The 27,266-nt window shown below is 46.2% G+C and overlaps 1 protein-coding gene across 2 annotated transcripts; it reads right to left on the minus strand.

Moving 5' to 3' along the window:
* Nucleotides 1-2,307: 2,307 nt before the first annotated feature.
* melk (maternal embryonic leucine zipper kinase) lies at nucleotides 2,308-18,852 on the minus strand. 2 transcript variants are annotated; one of them, XM_061245772.1, is made up of 18 exons: nucleotides 18,718-18,852; nucleotides 18,055-18,134; nucleotides 17,874-17,959; nucleotides 17,592-17,708; nucleotides 17,009-17,152; nucleotides 16,557-16,625; nucleotides 15,553-15,645; nucleotides 10,757-10,855; nucleotides 8,866-8,934; nucleotides 8,548-8,646; nucleotides 8,185-8,271; nucleotides 7,675-7,794; nucleotides 6,977-7,129; nucleotides 6,195-6,498; nucleotides 5,388-5,487; nucleotides 4,542-4,701; nucleotides 3,296-3,399; nucleotides 2,308-2,777 (listed from the first exon to the last, which is right to left on the minus strand). In XM_061245772.1, the coding sequence occupies exons 2-18, from the start codon at nucleotides 18,116-18,118 to the stop codon at nucleotides 2,600-2,602; spliced, it is 2,046 nt and encodes a 681-aa protein (XP_061101756.1). In that variant the 5' UTR covers nucleotides 18,119-18,134; nucleotides 18,718-18,852; the 3' UTR covers nucleotides 2,308-2,599. The 2 variants fall into 2 exon arrangements, with proteins under 2 accessions (XP_061101756.1, XP_061101757.1); XM_061245773.1 differs by having other exon boundaries at nucleotides 18,055-18,127; nucleotides 18,718-18,851.
* Nucleotides 18,853-27,266: the final 8,414 nt, after the last annotated feature.

Raw genomic sequence — 27,266 nt, forward strand, 5'->3', positions numbered from 1 at the left:
TATTCTACCTTCTTGCATTACATTAAAACTTCAATATGTTGTGTGCTTATAGGTAAAAAAAAAAACAACAGCTAAAAACAAAATTGTTGTCCTTAGCTTGTGTGATATGTCATCGAGTGTGTACCTTATTGGAAGTTTAGCAACTGGGGTGTCTGAATAAGACGTAGCATCAGGCTGTTTGTACTTTCTGTATCTGTCCTCTTTCTGCCACAATCTGCATGTCAGATAATGACAGAAGAGGTGTCTGTGTGTATAGCTTGTTGGACTGATGTCCTCACTAATGTCCTGATGTGTGAAACCAACACTCTTCTCCCCAGCGTTTAGCAAAACTGACATCATGACATCACTTACAGGCTGAGGGGGGAAAAAAGGCTAAATTGACACCCCCCCACGTCTCCTGTTCTCTCCCTGTGGGTCTGTCTCTCAGTGCTGCCCCATGATAAATGGCCCTGTCTACACAAACCCATCCTGGGCCCAATTAAAGCAAGCGAGAGCCAACTGGAACTGTCAAACAGTGGGGAAAAACTCTCGCTCACGGTTTCTCTCACTTTCCCACTCTCTCCCTCTTTCTTTATCACTGCTTCTCTTGCTCCCTCTCTATCTCACACACACTTCCTCTTTTTCCATCTCTCCCTCTCTTTATGTATTGACAAACCAAAGAACACGCAAGGGATGTTGCTGGTGACAACAAATTGTTTTACAAAGCATGACATCACTTTGTATTCTTATTCACATTGACAGTGACATCAAGACCCCAACCCCACAGCATTGGTCCAATCAGAAGCCAATAGTAGTTTCATTAAGCTGGACAGAAAGGTGCTGGAAAAAACATTAAGTTCATTTTATCGTCAATAATTGCCTGCTACATAACTGTCCATTGCCTGCTAAAATCAGTTTGGAAAATATTGGATTCATGCAGTGTTGCCATTAGAACTTCTTAGAAATGTACTATTGCAAAATGAAGTTTTCATCTTTGAAGTTTTCATTTATGAATATACTTTTGTTTTAAACAAAAAAGAAACAATTGTACAGTACTGTGCAAAAGTCTTACGCACCTTTATAATAACATAAGATTATTTTTTTTTTATTCTATGAAAGGTCCTAAATAAATGTACTATACATTTGACATTACATTTTAGTAATTTGGCAGAATGGTTAAAAACTGAATCAAAACAATATTTTTTGTGACCACCCTTCGGCGTTAAAACTGCATCACTTCTCTGAGATAGCCAACACTGTCAATCAGCAGGGAGGTTGTTCCAAGCATGTTGGAGAATTTGCCAGTTCTTCTGCAGACTTTGGTTGGCTCCTTGCTCCTTGTTTTTATGTAAAAAGTAAAATAAACATATATACAATAAAGTCTAGGGCACCTCAGACTTTTGCACAGAACTGTATGTGTGAAGCAGTGAAATGAGCAGTCCGACATTGAGCGCTAAAGCCAGACCCGACTCACCATTTTTAACTCAAAGGAGTTATCAGTCGGTTTCTTTGTGTTGGATTTGTCCTGTGCGTTTTTACACAGAGGCATGTTGTACCTGAGACCATAGAAAGTCAAAATGACCCTATGATACCTTGTGAACTTGTGGACCTTCAATAACATTGCTGTAGCCCGAGATCAAAGAAGTATATCACTGTGGTCCTGTCTGCGGGGCTCATGGTGTAGACCTGAAACCTGCATTATGTTTAGTATTCAATGTGGTACATGCATTATATCCGTAAGCAAACATTTTAAAAGAACAAATTTACACTCAGTTATGACTTCATTAGGTAGACCTGAACACCAGCTTGTTAATGGAAATATATAATCAGTGAATCATGTGGCAGAAACTAAATGCATAAAAGCAAGCAGATGTGGTGAATACGTTTTTAAGACCAAATGTCAGAATGGGGAATGCAATTCCGCCATTAATATTATGGCATTACTACATTTCCACAGGGAAAAGTACATTTGCTTTCACATACTACAACTGCATTCAAATGTGTCAAATTGGGCTCAGAATATGAATGCATGAATATGAAATCCATGTGAAACACAAAAGCTTATACCATTCCAGATGGTCATTTTTGCATTTGACCTCCTGGTTTGCCCAAATTATAATTTTTTGTTCAAAAATTACAGAAGAAAAGAAATAGCTCATCTTAAGGTTAATACACAAAACTTTGCAGGATTTTTGAAAGCTTCCAGAAATGATGAGAAATGGCTAAATGGTGACATCAGGTGGACATTTTGGGGCTTTCGGGAAATAATGCTACTACCACAACACATCCTTAAAGCCCTGATTTCACTTAATACAAACACCAATGCCATTTTTCTTTATTAATTATTTAATTATTAATATTTAGAGTAAAACAAAAGGAAGACCACACTCATAAGTGACTCAGGACAATAGAGAACAGAAGACTAGAAAAATATGGACCGAGAAGTTGGGCATCTTTAATGATGTCCTCTGAGTAGTGCAGGATGTAAAACGGTTCATAATAAAAGAAAAAGCTGTGCACGGTGTACAGCGGAGCGGGGCGGGGCGGCTGCACGCCGTGCCCATGGCGATGCCCATGGCGATGCCCATGGCGATGCCCATGGCGATGCCCATGGCGATGCTCAGACGTGCGACGTGGACAGGATGTCCTCCACCAGGTGTTTGTACACCCAGGCGTCCCCCTTCAGCCTCTGCCGGCGGATCCCCACCACCTCCAGCCGGGTCAGCACACACACCTCCAGCTCAAACTGCATGGTCACCTTCCCAAAGTCCGACCGCGTCCGGCACTTTAGCGTGTACCTGCGCTCCCGAGAGAGGACAAACAGCGATACAGGACGCCGGATACAGGACCACCAATACAGACTACAACAGGGGTTACTGGTAATAGCAAATACCACCTGTACACATGACCATGCATCTGAACACAAACCCTGTCCAATACAGTACATTTCTGCAAATTACTACATGCCTCAACAGCAGTAAATGCACAAAGATCGAATGATAAACTTCCATCCTACAGGGACAACAGTAGATACGTTACCAGGCCACAAAGTTCAAAAACTCAACCACTGTACAGGGTTTTTAAATAATTACTTGTCTACTGTATAGCAGGCAGGCTCAAAATACTCATCAGATCTAATGAAACGATCTGGCATGCCCAATCATTAACTCTGCAGTTCACAGCTGGACTGTGTCTGGACATTGGTCTCACAGGTTTAATGGTGTATAGATGGAGAGGTTCTATGAGAGAAACCCTGTAAGAGTGAATGAAATATGGGATATTAAACAATACACACATGTGCAGAAGTTGGACTCACCCTTTCTGTACAAAGTCCACGTTCTTCTCGGGCAGGATGCAGAGGATCTGCTTGAGGACCTGCTCTGCGTTCGTCTGGCTGGTTAAGGACACGTTGTACTGTGCCTGAGCACAAAGCCAAAGGGGTGAAAATGTCCCAGATGCTAAAGCAGTAGTGTAAATAACCCTATGTTTACATGCACTTCCAAGTCAAACTGTACACCCACCCAAAGTGGAAGACTAATTTGCTATCCAGTGAAACAGCAGTTCCTGCATTTTTGCACAGTAGCTATGATCTTATTTTCTTAGCAGACTGGGAAGTGCGCCCAAAGCTCCTGACTGTTCATATAGCTGAATATCTACTGAAAAGATTCAGGTTGAAGGCCTTGCCCTGGAACACCATCTGGGAAGGGAACCTGGCTAAAATCTGTGAAATTCAAACCTGCCCCACACAGTCAGCATGCAGTCTACTGCTAAGGCTAGCAGGCACTGCAGTGTAATGTTCTCTTACTACAGTGCTCCTGTTAGCATTAGCACGCAGATGATTGGGCAGAGCTCCTCATAGTTCGGAATTCTTCATCTTCATCTTTTTTAAATTACCAGAAGCAATTACCCATCGTTGACCTTCTCTTATTCAGAAAAATGACCACTAAATAAGCAAGTGTACAAAATAAGAGAATTAAAATATACATTTAGAAAGCAACAGCTACAGCAAATGCTGTAGTTGACATTTTGTCGTCTACACACAAGTAAGTTTTGCCTTACATTGAGTTACATTTTTTGGCTAATTTTAGCATTGGCAACAGTGGTTGTTTGTTCAAACTACGATACTGTGTGAGCAATGGGCGGAGCAGACAGGCAGGGGCGGGGTGGAGCAGACAGGCAGGGGCGGGGTGGAGCAGACAGGCAGGGGCGGGGTGGAGCAGACAGGCAGGGGCGGGGTGGAGCAGACAGGCAGGGGCGGGGCGGAGCAGACAGGCAGGGGTGGGGCGGAGCAGACAGGCAGGGGCGGGGCGGAGCAGACAGGCAGGGGTGGGGTGGAGCAGACAGGCAGGGGTGGGGTGGAGCAGACAGGCAGGGGTGGGGTGGAGCAGACAGGCAGGGGCGGGGCGGAGCAGACAGGCAGGGGCGGGGCGGAGCAGACAGGCAGGGGCGGGGTGGAGCAGACAGGCAGGGGCGGGGCGGAGCAGACAGGCAGGGGCGGGGCGGAGCAGACAGGCAGGGGCGGGGCGGAGCAGACAGGCAGGGGCGGGGCGGCTGCGCCTCACCTTGATCCTACGGGGGCCGTCCCGCAGGGCCTTCTTCTTGCTGGGTGTGAGCATGGTGATGACCTTGTCCAGCCCCCTCTCCAGGCTCCCGAAAACCTTCCCCGCCTTCCTCTTCTGGGAGCTGTCACTCTGGGGCGTGGCCATGTCCAGAGAGCGGGACCTGGGGGCGGGCACAGCGAGTGAGTGACAGCTAACCCAGAGGGGGCGGGGTAGAGATCCCTCTCCTCGACAGAAGAACAGAGTCAATTTGGCATTTAGCACAGAGTGAGTGGAAGGACATCATGAAGGCCACACCCTAAGCTGGCCAGAAGAGGATGGACTCCACAACCTTAGGAGGAACCAGACTCAAAACTTTCCTGCCACTTTTGCCCCAGAGGCTTGCTCTTGGGGGGGTTTATGGCAGGTTCAGTAAAGCTTGTTGTGGGAAATGCATTTATACAACTGAACTTCTCCCCAATTACACAAAACACTTTTTACCACAATTTCCAATTTCATCAGAACGGAGCTGTGGTCAGAAAATGCACCTCGTAGGAAAACTGAAAACATGCAGTAAAATAACAGCATGCCCCCACTACACCCACCAAAAACAGTACCTCCACTGTGGACTGAAACCCCATGCCCCAAACCGGACACGGTACGTCCTCTGGGCTGAACCCCCACCCACCTGCTCCCCTAAGTGGGACACGGTACCTCCTCTGGGCTGAACCCCGACCCACCCACTCCCCTAACCAGGACATGGTACCTCCTCTGGGCTGAACCTCCACCCACCTGCTCCCCTAACCGGGACACGGTACCTCCTCTGGGCTAAAACCCCACCCACCCGCTCCCCTAAGCGGGACACGGTACCTCCTCTCTGGGCTGAAGGGCAGCACCTCCAGTTCGGCCTCCACCTCCTGCTCAGAGCCCTGCTCCTGGGGCGGTGGTTTAGAAGAACCACCGGCAGCCACTGTGATGGACATGCACACAGACATCACACCAGGGGAATAACATACCCGGTGATAAGATCAGTACTGGGTCAAGAGGAAGTAATGCTACAGTGGAGACATGTGCACACACTGACCAGCGGACACATGCCCACAACACAGGCCCACGCACACGCACACACGCGCACACACGCGCACACACGCGCACACACGCGCACACACGCGCACACACGCGCACACACGCGCACACACAGGCACACACAGGCACACACACGCACACGCGCGCACGCACGCACGCACGCACGCACACACGCGCACACACGCGCACACACGCGCACACACGCGCACACACGCGCACACACGCGCACACACGCGCACACACAGGCACACACAGGCACACACAGGCACACACAGGCACACGCGCGCACGCACGCACGCACACGCACACACGCACACACGCACACACGCACACACGCACACACACACACGCACACACACACACACACACACGCACACACACAGCAAGCAGCTCCGCGTGGGATCAGGATTACACTGTGGCAGGCATCAGGACTTTCCACCTCTAACATGCCAATATGTTGGCAAGTGTATGAAATCTAATTTTCTTTTCATCACTAATTCCTGCTTTTCCACCCTCCCTTTACCTGGGAGTCATGTGTGAAAACAGTCTGGCCAATGAGTAACACCAAGTTACTGCGACAAGTAAACTCACCCTTTCGCGTATCTGTGGCAGGGTTGTTGTTGCTGCTGTTGTTGTGGTTGTAGTGGTGGTGGTTGTTATTTGGGGTGGAGAGGACGACCTTGTTGGGCGGGCGGGCGCTCCTCTTGCTGCTGGCCGGAGTGCGGGGGGCGGCGGGCAGGGCGAACGTGTCCCTCCCCCGGGGTTCAGGCGTGACCCCACCCACATTCTCCTTGTTTTCCACCACAGCCTGCTTCCTGGGATGGATGCGCTCGCGGTCCAGGGCGGACACCCTGGCTGGCTCCGCCCTCTTCCGCCCAGGCGTGCAGGTCTGCCGCTGTTCAAACCAAGAGAGAGGTTGGCACACAGGCACAGGCACAGGCACAGGCACAGACACACAGGCACAGACACACAGGCACAGACACACAGGCACAGGCACACACAGGCACAGGCACACACAGGCACAGGCACACAGGCACAGGCACACACAGGCACAGACACACAGGCACAGACACACAGGCAGACACACAGGCACAGACACACAGAACATCCAGCAAGCAGCTACGACAGTGGGGTTTTTAAACCCACATGTGGCAACACGGATCGTTACAGTACGTGTGGAGGAATTTCAGACAGAGCCTCATATTAAGCCGCCCATTTGACGGCTTTGCCACAGACTGACAACCAGTATCCCCGGAGCAGTGAACGCCGAGGGATTCAAACCCACAAAGGCCAGAGCCCTAAGCGCTGCTCACAATGACAAACAGACCCAGGGAGAAGCAGACTAAAGACAGGCACACTACGCCCACACTGACTGGGTTCTCCGGCTGGGTGCGGGGGGACCGGCGGACCCAGGGGCTGCAGCGTCCGTCAGTGGCGTCGTCCGTGGCGAAGTCCACCGGGCCCAGGACCACAAGGGGCTCCACCTCCCCATCGCCGTCCTCGTAGAACTGCAGGGTCTTTTTGGGCTGAAGGCAAAAGCATAGAGACAGCCAATCACTGCCCTGGCCTTACAAACTGCTGCACGCAGTAGGGAATGTGAGCGCACCAACTGTGAAGGCTCAGTCTAATAAGAGAGCTGCAGGTAAAAACATTCACCAAAGATAAGCACCAACACAATATCCAAGATTGTACACCTTGAATAGGGAAAGGTCATCTTGTTCACCCAAAAAGTGGCTAAATAGCGTCTGGATGTTGTGAGATCGGAGGAGGCACATTTCGGCAGCACTGATTGGCTAACCCTGTTTCCAAGGCCTAGTATTGGTTACTGTTTGGATGGAAACCCCAAAACCTGGCAACCACTGCTCTATTAGGTGACATGACTATGTGGAAGGGGGGAGAAGCCGGAGGTATGACCGTGTGACCAGTGTGCACCCACACCCGCCTAATGCTGATGTCACAATCACAACTGGTAATTGAATTCTGGAACACGGGCAGAACCACAGAAGGAGAATGTGGCCAAACACCCCGCAGGCCTGTGGCTGTACTGAATGGCGACGCGATCGGCTCTCACCTTGTGCTCCAGCTGGGGCGAACAGGTGATGTCCTGCACAGGGCGGAGACGCACCGGCTTCCCGCGCTGCTTCTTGGCCAGGAGCAGGAGGTAAGTGGCAGTTGTCTGATCGTACCTCCACTGCAACAACAGTTTGTGTAAGCTAAGCAGGAATCCTCCGTGGAGATTTAAGGTTCAGAAACAATGACTGACTCCAATGAAACATATTATATCCCCATTGTGTAAAGGACATTAAATCACTGCTACCTTATCAGTTTGAGAATTCAAGAGATAAACAAGACAGCTGTCCAAGAACAGGCTCAAATTGAAACGGGCATCCTCCATTATGGTCTGTACTCTGCTGGCCACTAGTGGTCACACCTAGGTAGTACACATTCATCAAAATACTCAATGGCTTACTATTCTCAACAGTTGGATTGCAGCAGAGTTAAAAGGTGGTGAATCACATCTTAATGGACAACACTGACTGAAAATAAGCAGCAGGGAAAAAACATGGCAGAAGTCTCAAACCTCTGAGACAAGCTGGGCGGTGTTTTTCCTGGAGCGTTTTAAACTGACGGCCATCTCAGTGATGCAGTCTTCATCAATGTGCCCCAGCTGAGGAAAAGCATGAGGGAGAGAGAGAACAAACCCAGGAAAGAGATAGAGAGATGAGAGGAGTGTTAAACAAGTCAGTAACAGTGTTAAAAACCTTCCCCCTGTCCACTCTCTAAAAATGCAACTCAAGAGTCTGATGCTAGAGAACGGGACCATGCTCCATGAACGAACACTGACAATGGACATGGTCATGATAATGTCTTAATCCTTCCCCTCCTTAAGACACAGCACTGGACAAGAGCAGCTGCAGGTTTCCAGGAGGACAGGGGAACTCACAGGGCGTTTGCTGCGCCACTCCACAGGGCTGCTGTCGCCCTGCATCACCCAGGGGTGGTCCAGCAGGTGCCGAACAGTGACGCGCATCTTTGGCTCCACCTGCAGGACAGATGTGGGAACTGCCTTTACTTTGAACAGTGGCAGCTTATAAAAAAAAAAGGACCACACTTAGTCAACAGAAAAAAGAACAGAAACATCTGGCTGGGTTTTGAGTGACAGGAGGAGATGCATCAACACAAAGAGCAGCAAATAACAACCGTCCAATCACAGCTGTCCAGAAGCAGAGAATATGCTGATTGGAGGATCCAGACACAGTACCTGCATCATCTGGTTGAGCAGCAGGATACTGCCTGGAGACAGCCAGTGAGGGTGGTCATATTGGCCCCTCTAGAAAAACACACACAGCTTAAACCCGTTCAGTGGAAAATACCCAGAGCTCAATAAAGCATGACAATAATAACTTAATGTGTGCATCTAGCTGGTGCTGAAAATTTGCATTAATTAAGAAATAGGAAGTATTTACAGACCCTAAGCCCCAGGGGTCAGTAATGTGTTCTTCTGGGTACATTGAGCATACACCCAGTGGACTGGATGGGTAAAGCCTCGCTTTATCTGCCCTTTTTTTTAAATTATCTTGCAGTTCAGTTGGAATCCACTGTGTGTCACTGTTTCTGCTTTTTTTGAATGCACAACCACAGTTTGTGAAAGAGACTGTTACTGGGACACAGCTTTGTTTACATGGAGTTTACTTCATTGCATGCTCATACATATATTAACCTGGAGCATATCAAGGAAGCTGTCTGCGATATAGCAGTGTTCCAGTTAAGAGTTTGGCACGTTCCAGCATTACTGGAAGAACTTTATCCAAACACACTATATTGTACTATATCACTTATGGATGAAGAAACCAATCAGGGTCACACTTATATTCCAATATCCACAAGCAACTGTTCAATTCATATTAATCATAAACAACTATGTAAGATGATTCAAGTAACCTGAAGTGTAACATCCTCCTGAAGTGTAACATCTCTTGATTGCTTAACAGGTGTCCTGATATTAAAGGACTATATTATAAACAAAGCATTATTCCTTTGATAATCCATCCATCCATCCATCATCACCCGCTTATCCGGAGTCGGGTCGCGATGGCAGTAGGCAAAGCCGGGTATTCCAGGCGTCCCTCTCCCCAGCAACACATTCTAGCTCCTCCTGGGGGATCCCGAGGCATTCCCAGGCCAGGAGAGATATATAATCTCTCCAGCGGGCTCTGGGTCTCCCTCGGGGTCTCCGCCCAGTTGGACGAGCCCGGAAAACCTCCAAAGGGAGGCGCCCGGGAGGCACCCTGATCAGATGCCCGAACCACCTCAATTGGCTCCTTTCGACGCGAAGGAGCAGCGGCTCTACTCCGAGCTCCCTCCGGATGTCCGAGCTCCTCACCCTATCTCTAAGGCTGAGCCCGGCCACCCTACGGAGGAAGCTCATTTCGGCCGCTTGTATACGCGATCTCATTCTTTCGGTCACTACCCAAAGCTCGTGACCATAGGTGAGGGTTGGGACGTAGATCGACCAGTAAATCGAGAGCTTCGCCTTCCGGCTCAGCTGCCTCTTCACCACAACGGTCCGGTGCAACGCCCGCATTACTGCTGACGCTGCACCAATCCGCCTGTCGATCTCACGCTCCCTTCTACCCTCACTCGTGAACAAGACCCCGAGATACTTGAACTCCTTCACTTGGGGCACTTTGATAAGTCCTTTCATATATGGGCCAAATTTGGAAACTTTTAACAGAGCCTTCATTTTCTTCCCTCTGACCCAAGATCATGCCCACAATGACAGTGCTGCAAACCAAGATGCTTAAGTTGATCATTTTATTCTACTACAGGGGTGTCCTAACATATCGGAAAAAGGCCGCCTTTGTTCTGGCCCAGCACTGTAACACTCGATTTAACCAATAAGCTAATCGTGGTCTTCAGTCAACATCTTGATGAGTAGAATCAGGTGTCATAGTGCCAAGTTAAAACAAAAACCCACACACACACCGGCCCTTTTCGGACAGGATTAAACACCCCTGAGACATATATCACGAAGCAGAGTAAGCTGGATGAATTCACAGAATAACCTGGACTTATCCAGCTAACTCAGTAAAGCTACTTTATGACATACCCGGCTCAAATCTACTGGACGTGTTTACAGAGGAGAGCCTTACTGTAATCTTCCTGTAGAGCACCATGCAGTTGTCATCATCGAAGGGCAGGTAGCCACACAGCAGGGCGTAGAGCAGCACCCCCATGCTCCACACATCGGCCTGGTACAGCAGCCAACACCAGCGTTTAGCACAGGGACACACCACAACACACTAGCACAGACACACCCCAACACACTAGCACAGGGACACACCACAACACACTAAGCACAGATACACCCCAACACACTAGCACAGGGACACACCCCAACACACTAAGCACAGACACACCCCAACACACTAGCACAGGGACACACCACAACACACTAAGCACAGATACACCCCAACACACTAGCACAGGGACACACCCCAACACACTAGCACAGATACACCCCAACACACTAGCACAGGGACACACCCCAACACACTAGCACAGGGACACACCCCAACACACTAGCACAGACACACCACAACACACTAGCACAGACACACCACAACACACTAGCACAGGGACACACCCCAACACACACAGCACAGACACACCACAACACACTAGCACAGACACACCACAACACACTAAGCACAGGGACACACCCCAACACACTAAGCACAGGGACACACCCCAACACACTAAGCACAGGGACACACCCCAACACACTAAGCACAGACACACCCCAACACACTAGCACAGACACACCCCAACACACACAGCACAGACACACCCCAACACACTAGCACAGGGACACACCCCAACACACTAGCACAGACACACCCCAACACACACAGCACAGACACACCCCAACACACTAGCACAGGGACACACCCCAACACACTAGCACAGACACACACCCCAACACACTAGCACAGACACACCCCAACACACACAGCACAGACACACCACAACACACTAGCACAGGGACACACCCCAACACACTAGCACAGACACACCCCAACACACACAGCACAGACACACCCCAACACACTAGCACAGACACACCCCAACACACTAAGCACAGGGACACACCACAACACACTAGCACAGACACACCACAACACACTAGCACAGGGACACACCCCAACACACTAAGCACAGGGACACACCCCAACACACTAGCACAGACACACCCCAACACACACAGCACAGACACACCCCAACACACTAGCACAGACACACCACAACACACTAGCACAGGGACACACCCCAACACACTAAGCACAGGGACACACCACAACACACTAGCACAGACACACCACAACACACTAGCACAGACACACCACAACACACTAGCACAGGGACACACCACAACACACTAGCACAGACACACCACAACACACTAGCACAGACACACCCCAACACACTAGCACAGACACACCACAACACACTAGCACAGGGACACACCACAACACACTAGCACAGGAACACACCACAACACACTAGCACAGACACACCACAACACACTAGCACAGGGACACACCACAACACACTAGCACAGGAACACACCACAACACACTAGCACAGACACACCACAACACACTAGCACAGGGACACACCACAACACACTAGCACAGGAACACACCACAACACACTAGCACAGACACACCACAACACACACAGCACAGACACACCACAACACACTAGCACAGACACACCCCAACACACTAGCACAGACACACCCCAACACACTAGCACAGACACACCACAACACACTAGCACAGGGACACACCACAACACACTAGCACAGACACACTCACTCACACACCACAACACACTAGCACAGATACACCCCAACACACTAGCACAGGGACACACCACAACACACTAGCACAGGTACACCCCAACACACTAGCACAGGGACACACCACAACACACTAGCACAGACACACTCACTCACACACCACAACACACTAGCACAGACACACTCACTCACACACCACAACACACTAGCACAGATACACCCCAACACACTAGCACAGGGACACACCACAACACACTAGCACAGGTACACCCCAACACACTAGCACAGGGACACACCACAACACACTAGCACAGATACACCACAACACACTAGCACAGACACACCCCAACACACTAAGCACAGGGACACACCACAACACACTAGCACAGACACACCACAACACACTAGCACAGACACACCACAACACACTAGCACAGGGACACACCACAACACACTAGCACAGGAACACACCACAACACACTAGCACAGACACACCACAACACACTAGCACAGGGACACACCACAACACACTAGCACAGGAACACACCACAACACACTAGCACAGACACACCACAACACACACAGCACAGACACACCACAACACACTAGCACAGACACACCCCAACACACTAGCACAGACACACCCCAACACACTAGCACAGACACACCACAACACACTAGCACAGGGACACACCACAACACACTAGCACAGACACACTCACTCACACACCACAACACACTAGCACAGATACACCCCAACACACTAGCACAGGGACACACCACAACACACTAGCACAGGTACACCCCAACACACTAGCACAGGGACACACCACAACACACTAGCACAGACACACTCACTCACACACCACAACACACTAGCACAGACACACTCACTCACACACCACAACACACTAGCACAGATACACCCCAACACACTAGCACAGGGACACACCACAACACACTAGCACAGGTACACCCCAACACACTAGCACAGGGACACACCACAACACACTAGCACAGATACACCACAACACACTAGCACAGACACACCCCAACACACTAAGCACAGGGACACACCACAACACACTAGCACAGACACACCACAACACACTAGCACAGACACACCACAACACACTAGCACAGGGACACACCACAACACACTAGCACAGGAACACACCACAACACACTAGCACAGACACACCACAACACACTAGCACAGGGACACACCACAACACACTAGCACAGGAACACACCACAACACACTAGCACAGACACACCACAACACACACAGCACAGACACACCACAACACACTAGCACAGACACACCCCAACACACTAGCACAGACACACCCCAACACACTAGCACAGACACACCCCAACACACTAGCACAGACACACCACAACACACTAGCACAGGGACACACCACAACACACTAGCACAGACACACTCACTCACACACCACAACACACTAGCACAGATACACCCCAACACACTAGCACAGGGACACACCACAACACACTAGCACAGGTACACCCCAACACACTAGCACAGGGACACACCACAACACACTAGCACAGACACACTCACTCACACACCACAACACACTAGCACAGACACACTCACTCACACACCACAACACACTAGCACAGATACACCCCAACACACTAGCACAGGGACACACCACAACACACTAGCACAGGTACACCCCAACACACTAGCACAGGGACACACCACAACACACTAGCACAGACACACCCCAACACACTAAGCACAGGGACACACCACAACACACTAGCACAGATACACCACAACACACTAGCACAGACACACCCCAACACACTAAGCACAGGGACACACCACAACACACTAGCACAGATACACCCCAACACACACAGCACAGACACACTCACTCACACACACCCCAACACACACAGCACAGACACACTCACTCACACACAACCAAATACACTAAGCACAGACACACCACAACACACTAGCACAGATACACCCCAACACACTAAGCACAGACACACCACAACACACTAGCACAGACACACCACAACACACACAGCACAGACACACCCCAAAACACACAGCACAGACACACTCACTCACACACAACCAAACACACTGAGCACAGACACACTCCAACGCACTAAGCACAGACACACTCACTCACACACTGCAACACACTAAGCACAGACACACCCAAATACACTAAGCACAGACACACCCCAAAACACAGACACACCCCAAAACACACAGCAGACACACTCACTCACACACCACCAAACACACTAAGCACAGACACACCACAACACACTAAGCACAGACACACCACAACACACTAAGCACAGACACACTCCAACGCACTAAGCACAGACACACTCACTCACACACCACCAAACACACTAAGCACAGACACACCCAAACACACTAAGCACAGACACACCCAAACACACTAAGCACAGACACACCCAAATACACTAAGCACAGACACACCCAAATACACTAAGCACAGACACACCACAACACACTAAGCACAGACAGCCAAACAGACTAAACTAAAACAGCAGATGACATGACGGAACCCACTTTGCCATGTTTTCTGCCAAACCCATCACTGTGTGTGAGACTTAAAGGAGAACAGACTAAAGTGAAGAGCTGAATGGACCCTTGTGGTTTTGCGCCTGCCTCATAACAGGCACAATGCATGCAAGCAGCTTTGTTCATTCACAAACTGAATGACCGAGCAGGCAGTACATGCAGAAAGACTGACTGAGCAGCCAGTCACAGACCACACACAAAGCTCTGAGACACAACCATGAGAGAAGCTCACCAGCAGGCATTCAATCAGCATTTTTCCTCAAGGTCTCATAGGTCTATGTGGACATCAAAGTTAGGGAGGAATATTGATTGAATACATGCCGCGTGTCTCATGCACACCGGAGGAGCACACATGGGCCGATTCAGAGGGTTTATTTTTGGTCCTAATTGGGGCGGGTACACCGGTGCACCTGTGGAGACCCCAGCTGGATCAAAGTTGTGCTTTCGCTCCCTCCCTCCCTCCCTCCCTCCCTCACCTCAGAGCCGATGTAGGCCTTGCCCTGGATGAGCTCTGGAGCCGCGTAAGCGGGGCTGCCGCAGCAGGTCTTCAGCTCGTAGCCCAGGCCTCCCTGTAACGCACCAGGAGGGGGCAGGGGTCAGTGCACGGTCACGAGCGGCTGCACCTGACCCTGGGACAGTTGTAAAAAAGTATGATGTAGTAAACCTGAAGTACACCAATTTATGCTTCAGAAAACTTGGCGTATACTTAAAATATAAATATAAAATATACTATAAAATAATTATGCATCAATTTTTTCACATGGCAGATTAGGCTGACTAAAGGCCGACTCGAGCACCAAACAGGACATATGACAAGGATGGATACGATTAGAGGAGGTGAATTATTCTACATTCATCCATCAGCTAATGCGTTAATCCTTAGTCAGGGTTGCGGGGGGGGCTGGAGCCTATCCCAGCAACCGTCGGGCAAGAGGGAGGAATACACCCTGGACAGGCTGCCAAAAATAATTGCACAACCTCATGGGGGGAAAAAAAACCAAAAAGAACCATTGGATGAATTGTGTTCCGTGTTAAAGGCTTTGGAAAAGTGCATAGCCTGTAAACACGATTCAAGTAGACTGCATCTCGGCTTGATGACACAGTAACAGACACTGAAACGTAACGCAACAAAAAGTCTAAGCCTCAAAAGATTCAAAGTAACTGGGTCTAGCCATTACTGTGCTAAACTATAAAAGGTTATATGAGATTACACAGCTACCAAAAGCTAACCAAGTAATCAGAAACAACATTTCGGATAGAGTATAAAATGTGATAGAAAGTCGATTGAAAACGATAATTTGGAAGGAGAAGGAATTTTATTTTTTATTTTTTATCAATTAAAAAAAAGAAAAAAAACTTGATTTTCAAGTTGAGTCAGACTTCAGCTCGATCAGAGGTTGAACACAGCTACTGGCGGCAAAGTCAATACAAAAATGGCTGAAAATATGACAGACGGTTCACAGTATAGCCTGGCATGTACCTTGGGTTTTGCACACAGACCAAAATCAATCAGCTTTAGGTTGTGATCCTCATCGATTAGCAAGTTTTCCTGAGGGATAGAGGAGACCATAATACATTAACAAGAACTAAATATTAATTCAAAAACATCGGGAGAAACAGCTTTATAATTGACATATAAACCCTCTAAAGACCACCTAAAAAGCCTCTTAAAAATGGCTGGGTACATGAAGCAATTATCATCCGGCTTTGTAAAGGCCAAGAAATTCTATAAAAATGTTTTCACCGGAAGCAAAACCATTCCCTAGATTCCAGTTTTCAAATACGTTTTCACTTTTACGGGGACAGATAAAGGAATGTCAAATCCCTCCTAAATAGTTTGGCTACATGCCCACTGAACGTTCAAGTAGACTCAACACCTATAAGAACAGGTTGATTCAGAAATCAAACTGCTGATTGGTCAGACTCACTCACCGGCTTCAGATCCCTATGGGCGTAGCCCTGGCTGTGCACGTACGCCAGCGCAGACACGATCTGGCGGAAAAACACCCGCGTCTCCTCCTCCGACAGACGAGCCTTGGCGATGATGTAGTCAAACAGCTCGCCCCCAGGACAGTACTACACACAGTGGGGGCAGGGGGACACGTCAGAAAGGGACCATTTCAGTCCAAGCCAGACTGACCACAAACTGAAAACATGGAGAAAGGTAGGAGGTGTTATTCTGTGCCTTTAAGCAGGGCTGGAAAAATCTACTCAAAAGGATCACCCACCACTGTAGCATAGGCTGCAGAGGCATGTCTAAGGGAATCACAGTTAAAAGATTTACTTTATCTAAGGACAAATGAGCAGGGATGTGCCAGAAGGCAGGATAAGCAAATGGAACCACCCTCCTGTAAAAGCAATTTCATTGTGTAGTGAGTGAGGCAAATGTATGGAACCATGCATCATAGGAAATTCTAGTATGTATAATTCTCTCACCACAGAGGCAACCTTTGGTGTCAGCACAAGAGGCTGCCTTCACTCAATCTGTCAGACACACTGCCTAGGGGGGCCTCACCTCCAGCACCATGAAGATCTTGGTGGAGGTCTCGATGACGTGGTAGAGCCGGCACACATGCTGGTGGCTTAGATTCTTCATGGCCTCAATCTCGATCTTAACTCGTGGCAAGTCATCCTGTAAGGGCAGAATAAAGTGGTGCAAAGGCTTTTTTTGTGAAGTTAAAGCGAGCTCTTAAAAGTAATCACGTATACAAATAGTAAAATAATCTACTTGTCATTGGGAGACAACAGCGCCACTGCAACAGCTGACAGACATTGCACAGGATAGAGAATCACCTACCCCAAGGTCTTTTTTATCCATTATTTTAATTGCAACATTTTCCCCTGTTAAAATGTGTCGCCCGAGCTTCACCTTGGCGAATCCACCTGTGCGTGAGCAACACATAACGGTTAGCAACACACGAAGACGTAAATGCATTTCATTAGTGTTTCATAGATGTAACTTAGTTGTCATATCTTACCGGAGCCTATGGTTTCGTACACTTCATAATATTTAAGAAGCTCCGCAGCACTGTCCACAGGCATCTCGCAGATCTGCAACCTCCAATTTAGCAACGGGATTAACAACTATAACTGTCATTTAGTGGCAGTTTAATATATCCTTTAGTTGCAGGTAGGTAATTTATGCAGCTAATGTAACTTACGTTCCCTTAACTAGACTAAGCTATATTGAAAACAAACAGACTAAGTTTGATAGCTAATATCAAAGAGACTATTTTAATTATCGGTGACAAACGTTAGACAGCTAGGTCGAATCACAAGAAACAGATCTACATTAACACTGCCACCTGGCTTGCCAACTTACATAAACAAACCAGAAAATCAAACGGGAAACCATGCATCAGAAAACATTTTCCCAAGAAGTCGCAAGGTATTGTATGTTTTGGAACTGCAATTTCGATTCAAGTTAAATTAGCTAACTCGGGTTTAAAATGTGCTGCTTTTGGCGAGCTGGCTGGCATTTACCAGCCACTTCAATCGCTAGTCGTCAATGAACGTCAACAAGACTTGGTTAGCTTGCTAGCTCGACCGTTTTACGGAAATAATCTAGCCATCTATTTTAGCTTCCAAGCACAACGGAGAGAAACGTGTGATGTGTTCAGATGCAGAAGCAGACAAAATACCTGTTTCTTGTAGTTAAATATGTTCAGCAGCGAAAATCTACGATTTCCATGCAGTTAGTTGTTTGCTATGAACTGACAATTAGTTAGCCGCCCGTAACTGAGAAGTTAGCCAACTACAAAAGTTTGAATTTCCCTCGAATGACTTAATTCCGGTTTCCGGTACACATGACCAATCCTCAAGAGCGAGGGCGGGGCTACAAAATTAAACGTTCCATCGGCTTAAAGGTACAACGGGTCATTTCTGGCTCCTAACGGTCAAGAGAGGAATTGCAGCAACAAACACCCTCAAACCACAACAGTGACTTCCCACACTCTATGAATATAATGCGAAATATAACGCGTTATTTTACAGTGCATTCTCATGCACTGTTTTGGAAAGCCGGCAGGGACAAACGCGAAAGAGCCTGCCGTCTTTTCGTAGTGTTCTAGTTAGAAAATGGTTCTCCGAACAGGTGACTTTATGAAATGTTGACTTTAGTGTGCGACACAGCACTCTTTATATTATTTGTCTTTTTGAGGTTTTCACTTTAGCTAACCAACAAGGCTATATTATGAGCAAGCAACGTGTTTGGCTATGTAACTAGCTGGATATATAACTAAGATATAATAGTTTACCACAAACCATGCAACTGTAATTTACAGTTTGAGACAAATAAAAGTTTAGCTAAAGACGTATGATTGAACACGTAAAGAGGCAAATGGAACGTGCAGCAGTCCAAATTGCACTCCAGACAAGCGATCTAGCGAAACTCTATATAGGCTACTATTGCTTATTATCAAAGCGAAGAATACATATCTAGTTATAAACGTTCGTTATCGGTAGCAACAAGCAAATTCGCTTTTAGCCTTTCATATTGGTTTCACATTGGTTATCTAGGTAAAACCCGCTTGAAAATAGTTGGAGGTCGTTGATGATGATGATGATGATTATTATTATTATTATTATTATTATTATTATTATTATTATTGTTGTTGTTGTTGTTGTTGTTGTTGTTGTTGTTGTTGTTGTTGTTGTTGTTGTTGTTGTTGTTCTCGCGTCAGTGTCTGGCGCAATATTAAGCCAAACTGTTCGCCAAACCTTAAAATGGCATTTGATGTTGAATATTGCTTCTCTTCTGGGTGGAGTTCTTACTGTCTGTTCTGTTCTCACACACAGACACAGTACCCGAGACACAGAACTGCAATGCTAGTTATGTTTGTCCTTTAGTGTCACCGAAAATATACACACTCACTGAGCCCTTTATTAGGTAGACCTGTACACCAGTTTGTTAATGCAAATATTTAAGCAGCAATGGACTTTCACGCACAACAGTCTCTAGAGTTTGCTAGGAATTGTGTGAAAAACAAAAAACATCCAGTGAGCAGCAGTTCTGTTGGCAAAATTGTGTTGTTAATGAGAGAGGTCAGTGGAGAAGGGCCAGACTGGTCAAAGCTGACAGGAAGGTGACAGTAACATAAATAACCACACATTGCAACAGTGATATGCAGAAGAGCATCTCTGAACACACAACACGTCAAACCGCTTAAGTAGATAGGCTATAGCAGCAGAAGACCAATGAGTCTAAAAATAAGTCATAAAGACCTAATAAAGTGCTCACTGAGTGTATACCTGCCAACAACCCTGAATTTAAAATGCTTTTTTGTGTCTCTGTGTTGGAAGACTACACTACACAACTGTTTGTTTTCATTTGTAGAAATAACTACGAATAACAGTTTTTAATGACTATGTCTGGTAAGCAGCCCTTTTTCTAAACATTTTATTTTTGAAGAGATTTCAATTTATGACATGTGATATACTGTTATTTTCATTTTTAGTTATCGGTTTAATGGTTAAATTATGCTAATTTATTATTCCGGATTAATCATTATGGCATGATACTCTCAAGAATAAAATTGGTTCTTTGTACAGAACATAACACACATACGCAATACAACATTCTAGTTGTATTTTAAAAATGTGTCCAAATCACCGATCCCACCATACCCATTACCATATAGCACAGCCTGGCTTATGTGCACTCTGTTCATCATCGTGCATAACTTGTGTCCATTTATGAGACTCAGTTCCTGTTCCGGTGTGTCCATTTTCCTGTTCCTGTGTGCCGTGGTTTTTCTTCTTCATTAGCATGCACACGTGAGCACTTGAGTGATGACTGACCCTGCAGAATGTCAAATCAGTAGAAGAACATGCAAAAGGGGAAAAAGAGTCTTTGCATTGTTCTAACTTATTTTGATATGTAGAGATATGAAGATGAGATAATGCACTGGTCCAATCTATAGATTGATCCTCTAGCTCTCTCTCTTTTCTCTCGCTCTTTCCGTAATTCTCTCTCATTCTCTCTCATCCTCTATTTCTTTTAATGATCAATCTGTGCAGCCGTTAAAACACATGCAAATGAGATGGAGACAGCTGGCATCACAGGGGCTCACATGATGTTGGGGTGGGGGTTGGTGGGTGAGTTCAGAGACATGTGACACCTACGACAGCTCTTCCTCTCCTCCGGAGAGAATCCCTGCACCCCTTCCTTCTCTCCCAGTCTCTCCCTCTCCATCATTTTCCTTTAAAAATTAAACCCGCAAAGGAAGAAGGTATTTTGCTTTAAAATAAAAATTAAAGAACTGGTTTAGCATTTCAAAATAAGCACCCCCCTCCCCTACCGTCCCTCCAGATCTGTGGGATGGTGACAGCCCCAGCAGCAGCAGCAGGTACACAGCAGTCAGCCAGTGATGGGTTGCCAGGTCTGCGTCCCTCAGACTCACATTAAGATTCCAGCAGGCTGTACTGGCACGAGAGCGTGGCAAGGCAGCCAGGGAGCTCCCCCTGGCTCCAACTGGGCTTCAGGCCTGTGCCAGCTCTCTCTGTCTCTCTGTCCCCCCTTCTTCTCTCTCTCTCCCCCCTTTTCTCTCTCTCCCCCATTCTCTCCCCCCTCTCTCTCTCTCACACACACAGTCCCCCGCTGTGTTGCATGCAACCCAGTGTGCTTTTCTCTGAACGTGTGTGTACATAAGGCAAACATCAATGTTCTGTACACAATGGTTTGTGGGTGAGAAAGTGTGTGTTTGCTTTTAGTGAATGTGCTCACTACCTTACCAAATAGTATGTGTCTGTTGTGTGTGTGTGTGTGTGTGTGTATGTGTGTGCCTGTGTATGTGTGCTCAGCATGGAGGAACTCTGAGATCAAAGGTGGATTCTGACGAAGCCCCTGCCTCTCATTTAGGATCTCTCTGCATATTAACAAACCTCCTTTCTTCTCCCTCTGTCTCTTTCCCTGCCGCCACTCCCTCCCTCCACTGCCTCCCTCTACCGCCCCCCCCCCCCCCCCCGAACCCCCCCACCCCCCATCAAAGCGTCCATTAGCATACTCTCTCCTCATTATCCTGCTGGAACACAGGCCATGGGTGTGGCTCTCCTGTGGCTCCCAGCACGCATCCGCTGACAGGCTCCGGCACAAGGAAGGCCAAATCCAAGACAGCGCCCCCTAGACACGGGTAAGAATGTGGGCTGGTTACGCGATCATTGAAACGTGTGGATAAGGACAGGTATTGCACTAAATACTACGTTCGGTAAAATGGCCGAAGGCTAAAACATTGATAGGATGTATTGTTTGCCAACAGGATTGTCAGTGCAGTTAAGGCCTTGGAGGGGAGACGCCATCTTTGGTGTGCCAGCTGTCAGCCATTGTGATAGCTGTGACCTTGTGCGGTGTGCAAATTCATTTGCGAACCAAGAACAAGGAAGCGTCTCCTTTACACGCGTGCAAAATGGGTCTGGTTAAAGCTGGGGAAAAAGCCATTCTCAGTTCTTCTGTGTTTCCCAGTAATTTTATGTGAGTGGTTCATTAAAATACAAAATTGCATACACAACAGATGAAGCGCTAGAGAACTAGCACATGTTTGTTTTGGAAATGAAACATGTTAAGCACTGGCCTATTCTGCTGGTAACAACAGTGTGTGTGCTGTTTTTAATTAGATCTGTATGATTATTAATTATTGTTCTCATCCCTTTGTAGACAATTTTGTGTGTTCATCTGCTTGTGCAGTTAGCCCCGTATTTGAGACCTTGATACTCGCAAATGTTTGTGGTGTTTGATATATTCATGAAAGGGAGAAGGTCTTGTTTGGATCGGTGAATTAATTTCTCTTATTGATATATTGTGATGCAGAGGCTTTTTTAGTTAGGAGTAACATTGTAATGAGAAAAAAAAGAAGGTTTTCGTTTCATTGACAAATTAAAGCTTTTGCCAACAAAATAATGACTTTGTTTTTACTGTATATACTATTTTGTGAATGATAGAACTTAATTAACAGAATCGGAATAAAATAATACCCACTATGCTTCAATTTACTTTTATTAGGTAACAAGATTTTCACGTTGCTAACATACAGCATACCTCACTAATAAAAGCAACTTAATGTATTGATAAAAAACTTGCATTTACAATAGACTAGAAAAATGGCTTAAAAAATGTCAGAACTGTACATTTAAACTAGAAATTACATTTGGTGTGAATGTGTACAATCTGGCTATGAAGTATTATGTATCATTAGTTTCTCATTAATATTTCCCCCTCGGGAAGGGTATGATTGAGTAATGTTTATCATGACAACCCCGGCGCTGTCCCAGCATGGTTCAGGACCAGGCTGTCACCTCACTCTTCTTCCCTCCTTTTTCCACATATAGTCACAGTTCACCAGTTCGCTGTATGTAGGACACCATACTCTTTCAGGTGTGTACTGCTGGCACATGGGTGGGGTTTTCACCAGGCTGTTCTTCCGTAACCATGGTGCCGTGTGTCGGGAGAAGAAGAGAAGAAGACCTGATGTAGCTTCTCCAAGACACAACATCGTGACAGGAATTTGACACCAGTCCTCTGTTACCAGGTGAAAGAGGGAAAAAAAAGTTTTGAAGGGAACCCTAGAGGTTATTTTTCAACTCTACTGAAGAGTTTGTTTCATTGCCAAAAATGACAAAAATAATCTTTACAGATATTCATAGGACTATTCATAGAAATACATTTAAAAAAAGTAAATGCAGATAGTATCACTGAAAACAGTTTGCCTAATAATATTGTAAATAATGTTGTAATAATATTCCTGATGAATTCTGAGAATGTTAAATGGATTATCTCTGGAGCTAACATACATAACCAACATATCCTCCCCCTGTACACAAGTACAAAAAGAAAACAAATTTTAGGTTGAGATTTTAACTTTTTTTGTATTTGTATAAATGGCTGTAACAATAAACCTGTTGAATCTTTTCACGGTTTCAGTTTCCAAAGCACAAAATGTTTGGTTGTCCCAGCTCTCAAGCCCTTCTTCCTTCCTCACCATCTTCAGGTCAGAGAAGATCTATGGCACAAGTGTTTAATGGCACAAGTGTCTCTATTGAGATTAGAAAGATTAAAAAATCATCAGACCCTACACCCCTGCCAGACCTCTTTGTTCAGCCTCCACAGGCCGCTTGGCACCTCCCCCTCTCCGAACCTCCACCTCACGCTCACGACTACTGTCTGTTCTGGCTCCACGGTGGTGGAACAAACTCCCCGTTGAGGTCAGAACTGTAGAATCTCTCCCCATCTTCAAGCGCAAACTGAAGACGCACCTCTTCAAGCAGCACCTCTCCCCATCCCTCCCTACCTCCCTGTGAACCTTAATCGTTGTCTTTGTGATTTACGTTGTGTTTCGGTATTTTTTAGTTGGCTAGGTAAGCAGTATTTGGATAGTTAAGTTTGGTCATTTTTGCTTTGTTTGATTTTATTTGTTGTTTATAAAAAGGCCCTGGTCCTTATCTTTGTTATACGGGTAGCAATTGAAATTGTACTTCCCTCTAGGGTCTTTCAGCGCACTTATCTCTGGTTATGGGTATGCACTTTGTTGTACGTCGCTCTGGATAAGAGTGTCTGCCAAATGCCAATAATATAATGTAATGTAGTTGTTCAATTGATCAACAAATTACCCCTCTTCAATAAAGCTGAATGCATGCCGATTATTAATTTAGCTAGAATTTAAGGGATTTGAATTTTATAGCTTACAGACACACCCTGGACACTTTAAATGACTTAGAATATAGAATAGCATTCAATTAGCTCCAATCTAATAACCAATGAGCGAGAAGGAAGGAAAGGCTTTGATAGTGGCTCCCTAGAGCCTGACCCTGTCACAATGCATCTTAATAGGAGTGCAGGTCTATGATCAATGATTAGCCCTTACTGCTCACAGTGGATAAGGCTTGGATATAAACAATAGAAATATGATTACGGACAACTCGTTCTCCAAGGAGCTTGATGAATATGTGCCATGTTGACATCGAGGTCTCTGAGCCCAAAGGGACTGAAGGCTAGCTCAGAAATAATTATCCCAAAATATAATATAATATATATATATAATATCTCTGACTTACCTTTTCTCTGGGGCTGAACTGCTTTATGTAACAGAACAGTTACTACTGTTTTAATATGAACAAAATTTGATCAGTATGAACATATTATTGATAGATTTTCTAACTAGTGACATTATATTAACATCTTGTACTGTTATGTTGACAAGATGTTAATATAATGAGACTTAGAAATTGATTTATTAATATCTTCATAATGTCAGAACTTGTTTTTTTGAGTGCAAAATAACCTGTACTTATTTATTTGCCACAAGCTCATTAAAACAATCTCTGCAAATGCACAAACACACTGTGGAGTGAAACTAAAGTTGTTTTTTCGCTGGCTTCCGAGTGGAATTATTTGCTTACAGTTCAAGTGACAGGCCACAAGACGTGCCTGCACAGAACAATACCATCTAAATTTAAAATTCTCCAGCTCAAGTCCACTAGACACAATTAAATGATTGCTACTGTGAATGTAATTAGAGATGTGTTAATTAGACATCTGTGAGTGGGTATATTTATAGCGCCCGATGTGGAGATTCAGAGCCACCAAAATATGCTTTCACACAAACATCTCTTTGTGTGTTTCCTGGCTTTTCATACTGTGTGTGAGAAGTGGTGCGTATGTTGAATAATGTCTGTTGGACAGGAATTCATGAGAGGGTGTGTGGGGGGGGGGACAGTGTGTTGATTAGGGGTCAGAAGTTTCTTGTGCTGCTGATATTTCAGACAGAGCTGGTCGTAATCTTGGATTAGAGAGAGCTTTTTCTCGCCCAGGGACAGAGGGTGTGAGAGAGTGAGACAGCGAGGAAGGGAGAGAGTGTGAGAGACAGAGAGGAAGGGAGGGAATGAGAGAGTGAGAGACAGGATAATGAAACATGTCAGTGACATCATAGAAAATATTGCAAACCTTTTAACCGAGTTTAAAATATGCTTCCTGGAGTTGTTCCATTAAGAATGAAAACCCAGGAAATGTGCTTTGTTTTATGTTCAGAGTATAACTCAGTTTGGGAGAACTGTGTTTACCAGTGAACTTGAAACAGTGTACCTATCTACACTCTTTACCTGGACCAGACACTTACTGACTTTTTCTATAGAGGATTAAGCATTTTTAATAATCAGTTAGGACTGTTAAAAGCTCACTGTAAAGTAATCACAAAACATTTTTCTTTGCCACCTCCAATGCTGAAATGCAGTACTTCCCTGAATGAAAGCCGGGAATAGTCAAGCATCGTCTTGCTCCTAACCTCTGACTTGGATGGTACAGAATTACTGTCACTCTAGGAAAGATTACTGTACCTCAGATGGAGCCAGTGCTGTTTTATCATGCCAGGGAGTTGTGTCAACATGAAAAATAAACTCTGTCCTCTGGCTTTTACGGTGGGGAGAATGGAGAGGCATAGTGCAGGGTGTTTGACTGGCAGCTGTGTTGTCATGGAGGCTGCAGGCCTGCTCAGCCCCTATGCTTTTCCTGCCTGGGCAAAAGCAGGCTCTTCCTCTTGCCTAACCCACTTCCTGTTTTGCTGTGAGTCACTTCACATTGGGGTAGTGGTTGAGAACAGATGCACATACAGATGCACATACCTCTCTCTGACTGTTTCTGTCTGTCGCAACACAGAGCTGTGCACTGTGGATCTGTGGCTGACTTCTCATTTCATGGCACTGACACAGAAAAAAGAAAATGCATGCCTTAAATAGTGTGGCTTTTATAGCTGTTCCTTCCGACCTCCCATAGTCTGACTCTATTAGATAATTATATAAATCACTATCATCTAATTAGGTCTTACATGTTAAGGATTCAAAAATGGCCTAGATTTGTCAAAAACCATGAGGTGTGTGTTGAAAGAATTGGACATGACTATTGGCAAACCTAGCGGAAAGTTGTACTTCCTTTATTGTTTCATTGTGTGTTCTAACACCTGAAGCGTGATAACCTTATCGGATATGACTGTACTGTGTGCACGTCATGGACATGTGTCCTGAACAGTTGAAAGTGATTGCTCATGTTAAGGTTCAAGAAGGAGTGTGCAAAACATTGTATTACTGCATAATAATTATGCTAATACTACTAGATCTATCCCTGAGGTAACTGAGAGAGTAATGGCAGAATGAGGGTTCATTATTCCCATAATGGGGCGGAGCTATAATGTCATGCCATTCATTCAAG

This window comes from Conger conger, chromosome 6 (assembly GCF_963514075.1).
Source record: "Conger conger chromosome 6, fConCon1.1, whole genome shotgun sequence".
NCBI classification, from domain to species: Eukaryota; Metazoa; Chordata; class Actinopteri; order Anguilliformes; family Congridae; genus Conger; species Conger conger.